We start from the raw sequence: 12,422 nt of genomic DNA, 5'->3' as shown, positions 1-12,422 counted from the left end.
GGAAAGGACAGATCTGGGGAGCAGGCTGGGGTGCTGAGCAGTGTGGGTTGGTAGAGCTCTTTTCTGTAGGAATTTTTTTTTTTCTGTAGGAAGATACAATTCTAGAGGAGGGAGAGTGTGATGGTTTATTTTGCAGAGGGGTAAACTGAAACCCAGTGGGCTGATGACTTTCCAAGCTCTCACACCTGTCGCTAGCAGAATTCAGGCTAGTTGTGAGATGCGGTGCTCCCAGGGCAGGGCTCCCAGGGCAGGGCGGTGCTCCCAGGGCAGGACGGTGCTCCCAGGGAAGTGCTCCCAGGGCAGGGTGCTGCTCCCAGGGCGCTGCTCCCAAGGCAGTGCCCCAGCCCAGGGCTCCGTACCCAGTGTGCTGCTTCCCTTCAGGAAAAGTGTGGAGCTGACATCGCACGATCATTAGAGTGTCTCTGAATGGCAAGGCTGTCATCAGCTTCCACCAAGCCTCATAATGCAGAGCTCAGCACTAGCACGGAAGGGACCCTTCAGCGGACACCAGCATGTGTCCATGTCCTGAAGTGACCTATGTGCAAGTGACCCAGGGACCAGCTGCCTTAAATCATTTATCTGAAAGTCTGGTGGTGGGGGCAGACTTCTCACTCTCCCGGCATCTGTTGAAGCTCCTTTTACAATGCAGAAAGGAAACACAACCATGTCAGTGCGGATACACTCATGGCCAGCCACGCCAGAGCAGTGTTATAAGGGAAGGTCACGATTTTCCTGTGTGTAACTAACTGCAGGACAACAAACTCATTCCAAAGGATGCTAATTTAAGGACATAAGAACATGAGAAAATGAGCGAGAGATAAAAGAAAAATTGTGAGTGAGTGAGTGTGTATGTCTGTGTGTGTGAACGATGGGGTGGAGGGAGGGGGAGAGGGAGAGAGGATGGGGGAGGGCCCATCCTTGGTTGAGACCTACATCACGCTGGGTGGGGAATTCCCAGTCGCAGGTTGGTGTGTGGCTGGGGGTGTTTCCCACAGACTATGTGTGGTCTCCATCACAGGCAGCGTTCCAGACCCCCCCAGGGATAAACATCTCCTCAAAATAGACTCAGTTCCTGGCTGGGGATAGCTGTTCACCACTTGTGCCCTGTGTTACAATTACCCAAAAGGACACTAGAGAAGAGTCAACTCCACTGGGGTAGAGGGAGTTCCTGGAACAGTCAGGTGGATATTTTAATAATTGGGGTCTCTTGCAATGGAAAATCAGGATAATGGGAGTGAGACCTGGAGTCTCTCTTCCCGGTGTACCTGGCCCACCTCTCAGCCATGCTAAGGGGAGGGTCTCCTGAGGGCTCAGCGACTTTTCAGCCTGAGCCTTTGACCCCAATAGGAAAACCTTCAGGTTTGTTAAAGTGGGGGCTGGGGCAGTGTTGTTTATTTTTTAAGTAGTATCTACTCTGATGACTCACTCTCCTAAACTCCCCGCCCGCCTCTCGGGACTTCATTTCTTCCTCTCCACTGCACTGGCGGCTGGTAAAGGACCAACTCTCACACAGAGAAGTCCGGGAAGATGTCCACTGGGCAAGACAATCTCTGTGAGTCCCTCGCCGGGGCTGCTGAAAATGAATTCAAGCCTAAACCGAGAGATCAGTGTCGGAGTGAAAAGGCTAAGCTCCATGTTTGAAGCTATTTCTAGCAATGAGGTGACAGAGGAGCTAACCCTCCCCAAGCCTCACCCCACAGCGGCCCCCAGGCCGCCTGTCCCCACACTGCTTCCTTCCTAGCAGTAGCCCAGCCTCTGCTTTGGCCTCCACTGTCTCAGAGGCACCCCCACCTTCCGGCCCAGGTGAGTCTTTGCTTCCCTACATAGGGAAGGGCCTTGATCATAGGCACCTGGCCACGCACGTCATTTTCCAGAGTCCCTGGTCTGACTCCTGGTAAACCCTCTTAGTAAGTGATGTTTGATTGGCTGGTTATGTGGTTAATGAAGACCCTCCTGTAAGCAACAGTGTGAATCAGCCTTCCCTCTGAGAAATGCCTGCCATGGAAAATGTGAAGGCCCAGATTGCAGACACCCATCTTCACATTCACGGGGTCCTCAGAGGTTCCGTTACAGTGGTGCAGTGCAGGCAAAAGCCGGGGTGTATGTACCTAGCTCACTAGGATCCCCGGGGACACCCTCTTTTCTGTAAGAATGAGGTGATGATATGGTGGTAGCTGCAGTGCCCTGCCCACACCCCAAGAACTGGTGTGCAGACCGGGGTGGGGGTGGCGGAAATGCTGTGTCTCCTCTGGCCCTTCCACGGCACCAAAGTCAGAATTTGGGCTTTGCTGTCAGATTGGCCTGGGACTGAACCACACTGGCGCTAAGGAGGAAGCAGGGTTGTGTGACCGCAAAGGTCAAAAGTGGAGCCAGGTGGGTGGTAAGATCCTTCTCTGACCTTTGTTCCCCTAGAGGAGTGGCTCATTCCATTCTTCTCCTCCAACTCACACTCACAAATAACACCCACCCTCCTAAACAGGGTCCTGGAAGGCCCTCGCCAAGTTTTTACTCATTAAAAAAATCTGTAAACAAACTTCCAAGCCCCTGGGCCTCATGCTCTTGCTGTCTGCCGCACTTTCTTCCTGGGAAAGTGCGGCTCCAGTCTGCCTTGCACGCCTAGTTCTTCATTCTGCCTCTTCCTCCCTGGACTTCTCTTTGCTAGAATTACAAGGATGGGAGAGAGAATCACATTGCTTCCTGCCAGCGTCCCTAGGAAACTGGTTGAGGTTTACCTATCGGGCCCCATGGGAAAGGAAAATGGCCGATAAAGGGCAAAGAGTCTTTTGAGAAAGAAAGTTCTTAAACAAACACAGATATCAAGAACATTAGCAAGGAGACCAGAGAAGATGGCTATCAAAGTCAATCGCTTTTTGTACAAATGTTCCCTTTATTTGGGTTTTCCCTGGTGTGCTATTCTTACTTTAAGGTTTGGTGAACAGATGCGCTTTTGAAAATGTTGATTAACTTATCCTCTTTTTGACCCCCTTCCCACTCACCCAAACTCCAGGGAGCAGTGATTACACAAAACGCCAAGGCAAGCCTCTAACGTGTTCATCTTTACCTTAAGTAGCTTTTGATTCTCCAGGTGCAGAAATCTCAGCTGCATCTGGGTAATTAAGCCCATAGAACTTTCGAAATGGGTCCGTTCTTGGAAGGTCATCTCATCCAGTGTTCTGCCACCAGAGACAAGAGGCTGTGGGCTCCTGGGAGTCCTTGTAGTCATGACCATCCTCTTCCTCTTTATCCTTCAAGTTCAATGCCACTTTACCCTCTCCCAGACCATGACCAACAGCATCTAAATTGTTCTTCTCTGAGGGCAGAAGATTAAGCAAGATGGCATTTGAGCCTCCAAGAATTCCTCACTTCCTTGGCAGAAACTGAATACCCTAAAAGCAGAAACAGGATTTCTGCCCCACAACTTTACCCTCGGCTGAATCATTTGTTCTTATTCAATGTTCTGAATATTTTAACCGAGAAGGTGTTAAGATGTATGAGCATGCCGTCAAAAAGGTTCATTGTTAGAAATGTAATGGTTGTCTACCATGTTTGTTCCTTTTCGTAAGTTTTAAAAAAAGCTCTGGTTGACTTTCACAAGCTCGGTTTGATCCCTGTGACAGACACCACCTGCCTCATGTTGATTCATGTTCACGTCTTCATTCCAAGGAAGCAGTCTGTGTTGAGGAGCCTGGAGAACAATGCTGGAGGGGGCATTGATGGGGGAAGCTGCCATGGTTTGCAGGTGCCAGTTGCTGAACCATAAACCTGCCAGGAACAGAACCGGCTGAAGTTATCGAGGAGGGTCTTGGCAACTCGTTCTGTTCATCCCTTCCTAGCAACCACAGGGATGCAAATGTGCTTTAGACTTTGGCCAGGAATGAGGAAGATCTAATGTGATTAAAACTACTGCTCCAGAAAAAAAGACTAACCTCAAGTGTGGCATTAATGAGCCCATCTTCAGTTCAGGTCATGGACAAGTAGCTGTTTCCTGGGGTGATGTGCTGAGGACGAAGTTCAGGCTGTGCTGAAGTTCTTTCTTCTCCTCTTATTTGACTCTAGCTCCTTGGGATCTTGGTTTTGTTTTAAGCCTTGATTTTGGGATATCAACTTAATAGTGCTAACATCAAGACTGTTCACTTGACTGTGGGGGCAACAGAAGCCCTAAAGAGTCACTTACATTCGTTGGGGTCCTCTCCCTGACAGCCAGGACAGACAATTAACTTGTGAGGTAGGAAGGAAGGATCAGACCTCGCTCTCTGCCACATACTTGATTCTCTTTTTTAATGTCTTACCATGTTCTACATGTTCACTGACTGATTTCTATAAGATGGGTAGCATCTTATAGACTAGAGAGGCTGTCTTCCTCCAAAAATTGATAGTAAATAAAGAATAAGACTGTAATAAAACTGAAAAAAATTAAGAGTAAATTAACTCTGCTCATGCCTGGGCTAGTCAGATTAGACAGCCATATTTGATCTAAACTATGAAGAAAGCCAACAGGAAAAACAGCTTGGGAGGGAAAGAAGAGGTATTAGCACAGATATGGTGAGGTAGAGAGGTATTGTGACACTTCCATAAAGTACCACACACTTATAGGGAACCGAGAGGAAAACCTTCTTCTATCTTCTATCCTCTTAGGTGTGTGCTTTGGGGAGAAGCAGCGTGTTATATATACTAAGTGAATGTTACAGTAATGGCAACTGATGTAAGCCTAAGCTGCCTCTGAAGTTCCTCAGATAAAACTCAGGCCCATATTGGTAATGAAAGACAGTCATTATAAAGACACGAACGAGAACTTACTTGGCACTAAAGACCTTTCTTATTGTTTCTGTTCTTCTGTTGCTGTTGGAAGTAAAGACAAATCACTTGAAGGCAAAAGGATGCACGAATGCACATCGCCAGTGATCTAAAGCAGATGTGATTCTTTAGCTGCCTGCTGCACTGGGAATTCATTCTCAGGAGGTTGTGTCTCTGTCTTTTTGCCATTGTGATAGAGCTTGTTATAGCTTGACGTGTTTGTTTTCTTTTTCATTACAGTGAACATCCCAGAACTACATGGGCAAGAGGGCTATGACGATGAACTTGATGGTGAGTATTGCTATGATTTAAAAGCTAATCATGAAATTCAACTTGGGTTATAAAGTCGTCAACAAAAGTGATGCCGAGGAGATTGTAAAGTCAGAATTTAGTCAGAGCTATCAGTGAAAAGAATCCAGAAAGGAATGAAGAAACCATCAATTGCTCTGTCAAGGTCAAACTTAAAGACTTAGAAGGTTTATTGAGTTCCCGCTGCCTAATCAAAAACAGGCCCCCTACTTCGGGCAACTTTCAACATTAGTGGATTTCAAGTCTGGATGAAACTCCTTGCAGTTGAAAACTCAGGCTTCTTATACATGTAGCTGCTTGAACCCGTTGACCTGCTCCCCAAACAGGCGAGAGTCAGTGAATGTTAACTTGAATGTTCTCCCAGACCTGCCATAGATTCCGGTTGCCTGACTTGGGGTGATCTTTTCTCACATTATTCAAGACTCCAAGCTGGGGCAAGATTTAGGTTTCTTTTCCCCACTTCCCATCTCGCATTTCCATAAATGTCCTCAAGTGAACATACTTCAAGAGGAAGGCGCAAAGCCCAGATTGCAGGGCTGCTGAGCAAACATGTAGATGTGATTCCTCCTCTCAACACAGCAGCCGGCTCTCTCTGGGCTCATCTGAGTGCCAGAGTTGATCTCTAGGAGACTCAACACCAAGCTTCCTCTCAAGAACAGCATTAGGCCAAGATTGATGCATTTAAGAAGAGCAGTTTATAGAGCAGCTGCTTTTAAGCTGACCTTCATCAAGTGTAGTTATAGAAACAGACTAACCCAAACAGCACCTTGTTAACTGAATGCAGCCTCTCCCTGCAAGACCCACGCCAACGCTCCTTTTATGGTCAAGGCTATGCCACTGGCCTCCACAGTGGGGCTGCCATAGATCAAGCTGTAGAAATACTCTGACAGGGTAGAGAAGGAAGGGGTGAGGATGCAAAAGCCTGGTTCCTATTCCTATTTAACACTTGCTGACTCTAGGACCTGAGTGAGTTACCTCGCCACCAAATTTCTTTCAGTTTCCTTAGCTATTATAAGAAATTTTATTATCTCCATAGGATTATTGAGATTATTTTTTTAAAGCCATGGATGTGGTCAAGCCTTGAACACACCATATAAATATGTTAGTTTGCTAGGACTGCCATCAAGGTAACACAGACTGGCTGGCTTAAACAGCAGAAATTTATTTTCCCACCATTCTAGAAGCTAGAAGTCTAAAGTCAAGGTAGAGGAATCAATATTGGCTTGTATCAGGCCAGCTTTATGTTCACTTGATAGTCTCCCATCTGTGTCTCCAAATTCCCCCTTTTTAATCAGGATAACTTTCCTATTGGTTTGGACCTAACCTAAAGACCACATTTTTACCTTGATGACTTCTTTAAAGGCCCTGTTTCCAGATAAGGTCACCTTCTGAGGTTCTGGAGGTTAGAACTGTAAGATGATCCTACGAGGGTTAAGCGGGGGTGGGGATGGGTATCATCCACTCGTAACAGGTAAAACGTGTCAGCTGAGGCCTGGTGGCTCGAAGACAACCTGCTGCTGGGTAGCCAGGCAGGCTTAACTAGGAAATGTGTCACATGAAAATCATTTTAGCCTGTCCTTTGATTTAACTTGAAGCAGCTGGAAGTGAAGGATCAGGCAGCAAAGAACAAATGGTACAGAACACAGGGCTTTCCTGGTGTCCGGTCTCCACTTACCTAATGTGAGTCAAGTTATTTTAATATATGATACTTAGCCTGTACTTACAATGTGCTGGACACCAAGCACTTTACAAATATTAACTCATTTAACCCTCCAAACAGCCCAAGGAGATAGATTTTATTAGTACCCTATTTTACAGGTGAGAGAACTAAAGCAAAGGAAGACTAAGTAACGTGGTAAAGTCGCACGGCCAGTGCACAGGGCTGGGCTTCGGCAGACGGGTGGTTGCTGGGGCCGCCGTTTGGAGGGGGGTGTTGGGGGGAGGCCCGCGGTTACTGGGCCCTAAGCAAAGCAGCGCCTGCAACCTCTCATGTGCTTTATGGTGTAGATGAGTACGAGGTGGACTGGAGCAACTCTTCTGCCCCCACTTCAGGGTCTGGCGCCTCGGCGGCCGACAAAGAAAAGAGCTGGCTCTACACGCTGGACCCCATCCTCATCACCATCATCGCCATGAGCTCTCTGGGGGTGCTCCTGGGGGCCACGTGTGCGGGGCTGCTGCTCTACTGCACCTGTTCCTACTCCGGCCTGAGCTCCCGCAGCTGCACCACGCTGGAGAACTACAACTTCGAGCTCTATGACGGTCTCAAGCACAAGGTCAAGATGAACCACCAGAAGTGCTGCTCGGAGGCGTGACAGATTGCACCCAAATCACATCTGACGTTTCATTCCAGCAAGAGGAACAAGTGAAGATTACAGTTTTTTTTTTTCCTTGGGAAACTGAATGCCATAATCTCGATCAAACCGATCCAGAATGACCGAAGGTGTGGACTGGACAGACGGGGCAGAGAGAGAGGGCTGGGGAGATGCAGCCTCAATGGGGGTGATGACCCCCTGGGGCCATGGGGGCCGAGTCATTGCTGGGACAAAGACCAGAGCTCATCTCTTTGGGATCCCAGTTCTGTTTTGTTTGTGAGTGTGTGATTATTCTATTTGATTTCTTTGGTCTGTGAGCAACTCAAAGAGGCAGAAGAGGAGAATGACTTCTCTAGTACAGAAGTCGAGCGGAGGTCGTTGTTTTCCACGTTCTCTTTCTAATCAACACTTGAAAAGCAAAGGGTCTTTTCAGACTTCCATCTTTGGAGGGGGGAAACGAAACCTCAAAAAAAATCCAGCTAATTCCGTGCTCTGCCATCTCATGACACGGGATTCGCTGTGGTGCGTATTCTGCCAGCCGACCCACAAGCTGCGTTCCCAATCCTAGCATTGAAGTAGGATGTTGTTGCCTTTAACTTTTTTTATCCAGGGGAAAATTGCCATTTTAGGGTCAGCATGAGCAGCTCTTTCTTCTTTGAAATTTAAAACAAACCAGAAAGGAAAGTTCGCACATCAAAATCCACAAAAGCACCTCCACGTTACAAGCGAACAAGCCTTAATGTGCATTGTGAATAGGAGCCAATCGCTAAATCTAGATCCAGAAGTGGTGGCTGAGAGGCTACTTTGCGGGGTTTTGCTTTTTCTTTTCCTTCCTTGTTCTGTTAAAACATCACCCCACACACGCACACACTTACTGCACATGCATGTTTGTCAATCTGAGTCCCCAGAAATGATGTGGCTTTATATCCAGAGATGGGTTGGGCACAGACAAGCTGTAGGGATGTTTTCTCTGTTGGTTAATTGGAACAGGTGACCCCCTGCATGGAAAGGAGATCAGTGGAGAGAGAAAAAAACAGCCAGCCTCTGGGGTCTTGCGATGGCAAAGACTGAGCAGTCTCAACTCGGCTCACACTGATTTCTCCTCGAGGTTCCAGGCACCAACTCAGCCCTTCAGGAGCCACAGTGTTAGGATGTTTGTGAGTCTGACCTGAAGCCTGCAAGCATTGTGGACCAGATGCAGTGGAAACACTTCATGCTCTTAGATCACACACACACACACACACACACACACACACACACACACACACCAGTTTATGTGTTTTTTATTAAGTGCCTTGAAGAAAATATTTTTTTCCCTCTATGTAAAAATCAGTGCTGATCATGGAAGTTAAGGCATTCCTGCTCCCCTAACCCCAGTGGCTCCTCCTCACCCCCCTCCACCTCACCACTGATCCTATTAATAGAATGAGCCCTGCTACCAAGTGGTAGTCGTAGCCCTAGATGTCTCTCAGCTACTCTGGAAGGGAGGCATCAGGAACAGAACGAAACTGTGTGAAGGATAAGACTGTCCGCATCAAGATCCCGGTCTTGATTTTGTAGTGAAGCCTGAGCATTGCCTGTGTGCTGGAAATACATTTGGAACCCAAACAGTATGCCCAGCTAGTGCGTATCAGTGGTAAGCTGTCAGACCATTTTTGCTGCTATGGTCACCCATGATTTCATTTGTCTCATACCCAGGTGAAAGGGGAAGGGTAAACTGGATTAGCTGGTTCCTTTAAATGTTAACTTATGGAAATCTAGTTCAAATGGTAATGTCACAGTGTTTTGTATGCAGAGGGAGAGGTCATGCCAACAGCTACGTGTTCATATGTGTGTGTGTGTGTCTGTGTTCTTCTTTCAGTTCTCTGTATCTACTGTGTATGTGAATGGTCACGTGGGACTCAGTGGTGTTATTGTGACTTTGACCTAGGGGCCGAGTGTGACTGCTACTCTCGGCACTCGGCACAGTGGTAGTTAGAGGTGACAAATAAAGCTGTCAAGCCCCAGGACTTAGCTTCAGGCTCCCCTGAGCTGGGCACGCAGCAGAAGCCAGTTTTTAATTAGCCCACCCTCCTCTTCACCGTCCTATGTAGCTCAGTGTTCAGGAAGCTAGCAAGGCCAAGGAATTTCCAAAAGGAGCCTGCAGAAGAAAGAACTTCAAAAGCCTGTTCCAGAGGCCTGGCTCTGGTCTGTTTGCCTGTTCCCCAAAGACCAGGTGAACCAGAAGTTCACCTCTGAGTTTCGTACAACTCAGCCTGCCTCCCTCTAACAGCCCTATCGCCTACTCTCCATTGGTTAATTTGAGGGCCTAAGTGGACCCTGAATGCTGAGCAACAGCAGCTACCCAGGGCTTACACGTAGTTACCCACCTCACCAACACTAGAGAAAGAAAGCAAGCAGGGTCCAATTTGAACTTGGCCGTGCAACATTTGGTCATGTGTTGTCTCTATCTGCAGGTAGGCTAGCTGACCCATCGTGAGTCGTTCCCTTAGGGAACCCAAATCACAGTATTGATCTCCTTTTTTGCCTTGTACTGAATGACACATTACCTCCACGCTCTCCCGGACTGGGCAGTCAACGGGGCCACAGGGTTCTACTCTCTTAGCTGGGACTGGGGAGTCGACAGGGATGAGGGTCCGAGGAATGAGCATGAATGGCAAGAAAACAAGGGGAAAAGTTAAACTGCCACAGTGATGGTTAACTTTTCCAGGGTTTGCAGCTAAAGGTATCCTACCATTCACTGGCTGAGCCAGGTCACGGGAACCTGAGAGCTTTTACTGTGATTCTTCAATGTAAAAAACAAACAACAATGTCAAACTGTGTTTGTATGATTTGTATAAAGCCTTTTTAAGATTACTATTTAAATAAACATTATACCAGAGATACTTTTCTGAGTGTTTTTTATTGGAGATGATAGAAGAAAACAAAGGTGACCAAATAGCCCCAATTCGCTTGATATTTTCCCGGGTTTAGCATTGAAAGCCCCGTGAGTGGGAACTCACTCAACGCCAGCCAAACCAGGATGCTTAGGCATCTTGGGAGAACATCTCTCAGCACTTTAATGGAGTCAGTAGTTGACTGACTGGCTTATTATGGAATCAAAATATGGGGATAGGTAATAGGCTACCTGGCCAGATGGGCTCAATGTCTTGCTTTGTAGACTTGTCTCTTCACAATTTGCAAATCTACTTCCGTCCTGATCAAATGTGTTGTGTCTGTCAATATCTGGCAATTTCAAGGCCTATAACAAGCTTCTCAAAGTATCCTCCTTGGACAAGCAACCTTAGTACCATTTGGAAACAATGGGCATTTTGGGCACATCCTGTCTCTTCTGAATTAAAAACTCTGGGAGGAGCATCTAGGGATCTCTGTTTTAACAATTCCTCTAGAGGGTTCTGATGCACTTTCAAGTTCAACAATCTCTGAGCTCAGAGAAAGGAAGAGTATCCCAGCCTCACATAGTGATCAAGAGTCTTTTCATCTGTTGGTTATTGGATTCGAAACAAAGTAGAGTTCTGCCAGGGAAGGCTAAAAGAGGCCTGTCAAGTACACTCCTAGGTCATAGAATAATTCCCAAGTGATGAGACAGAGACTTTATTATGAACTTCACACTTACATACAAATAGAGACTCAAAATTTGTGACCAGGGCTGAATTTAAGCCCATTTTGATACTATTTACACTTAGGAAGAAAATTAGTTTCATCATTAATTCAAGAACTATTTTTGAGCACTTCCTGATTTGGGGACCTCTTAGAGCTTACCCTCTACAAGACTATTGAAAAGCAAATAGCCAATAAGAACTGGTAAATGCATTGAAGGCTATAGACATTAAAGACATAATATTTGAGTTCACATTTGTAAACTATGTGTATTACTGATGTACTAGTATTTATATTAAATAAACTTAGCTTTTTAAAAAGATTTATTTATGCATATAGAAGTAGGGTACAGGTCAGAGGTGAGGGGCAATGAGAGGCTTCACCAGAGACACAGTGGGGAGCAGAACAGACAGACTGATGATGTATACTGCTGAGGGAAGCAGCAGGAGGGTCAGGAGAGGTCTGCCATGCCATGTAGGTCAGCTCCCTAGCTGGGGATTGAACTCCATGTCACAGTGACTACAACAGCTTCACAGTGCTGTGTTTTAACTCATTGCGCCACTAGGGAAGAACTTCAAACTTTTTTAAAAAAAAGAATTACTAGGGTTGGTTATTTCCTCTAAGTCAAATCACAGGAGTCCTGAGGAGGCGATACTGAAGCTGTCAAGTCTAAGGAGTTGAAGAATCAGCTAAGCAAAGTGCCTAGGAGAGCTTTCCAAATTGAAGGAGTAGCATTAGAGATGCTGCTATGAGGAAGAGTTTTCTGTGCTCCTAGTAACTCAAATTACAATGAAGCATGATCAAATGGGGTGGGTGGTGGAAGGGGGTAGTAAGGTGCAGGATGGAGGTATGTCTACTCCCATCACTCCAGCCTTGCTTAATTGACAGAAGGGGCTGCTCCCCAGCCTCGGCTCCATCCCTCACTGGCCAGGAAGGTCGCCACAGCCAAATCTCTGCTGCTTCCCTTGCTGTGCCTCCTATGGTCTTTATAATATCATATCTCTCCTGAGATGCCTGTGTCTATCTTATTACTGACCCTAGGAACAATAACAGAGGTTAAAATGAAAGCAAATCTCTACTTTCCTTTAGTTGAGCTTTGGGTATTTTTAAAGTCCTAATAAACTAATAATATCTCCTGCTCCCTAGCCATCTAATGTTTACATAAGATCTTTTTTTTTTCCCCCTTATCTGCATCCTTCTGGAAATGTTTATACAATCCTCAAGGGAGGCAGTGAAATGAAGTTGGAACAGGCCCATCCTTGAGGGAAACAGGACCCATCTGGATGGTGAGGGCCTTTAGCCCTGCCTGCAACGTTGGTGGGGGGTTGGGGGGGGAGAGGGAGGAGACTGGGGGGAGGGGGCAGTGGGCAGGGGCCCTGCAGGGGAAATAAAAAAATGACTCTTGCA

General features: G+C 46.7%; 1 protein-coding gene across 1 annotated transcript in view; it reads left to right on the top strand.

Annotated features, from left to right (window-relative positions):
- NRP2 (neuropilin 2) overlaps window positions 1-10,289 on the top strand; it is a 117,463-nt gene extending 107,174 nt beyond the window's left edge. The window contains exons 16-17 of the mRNA XM_004674358.2: window positions 5,035-5,085; window positions 7,111-10,289. Coding sequence (XP_004674415.1) covers window positions 5,035-5,085; window positions 7,111-7,415 — 356 coding nt within the window. The 3' untranslated portion in view covers window positions 7,416-10,289. The remainder of the gene's footprint in view (window positions 1-5,034; window positions 5,086-7,110) is intronic.
- Window positions 10,290-12,422: the final 2,133 nt, after the last annotated feature.

This window comes from Condylura cristata, unplaced genomic scaffold (genome assembly GCF_000260355.1).
Source record: "Condylura cristata isolate star-nosed mole 26May11 unplaced genomic scaffold, ConCri1.0 scaffold00002, whole genome shotgun sequence".
NCBI classification, from domain to species: domain Eukaryota; kingdom Metazoa; phylum Chordata; class Mammalia; order Eulipotyphla; family Talpidae; genus Condylura; species Condylura cristata.
Note: the sequence above shows the minus strand (reverse complement) of the source record. Positions and strands in the feature narration are given on the sequence as shown.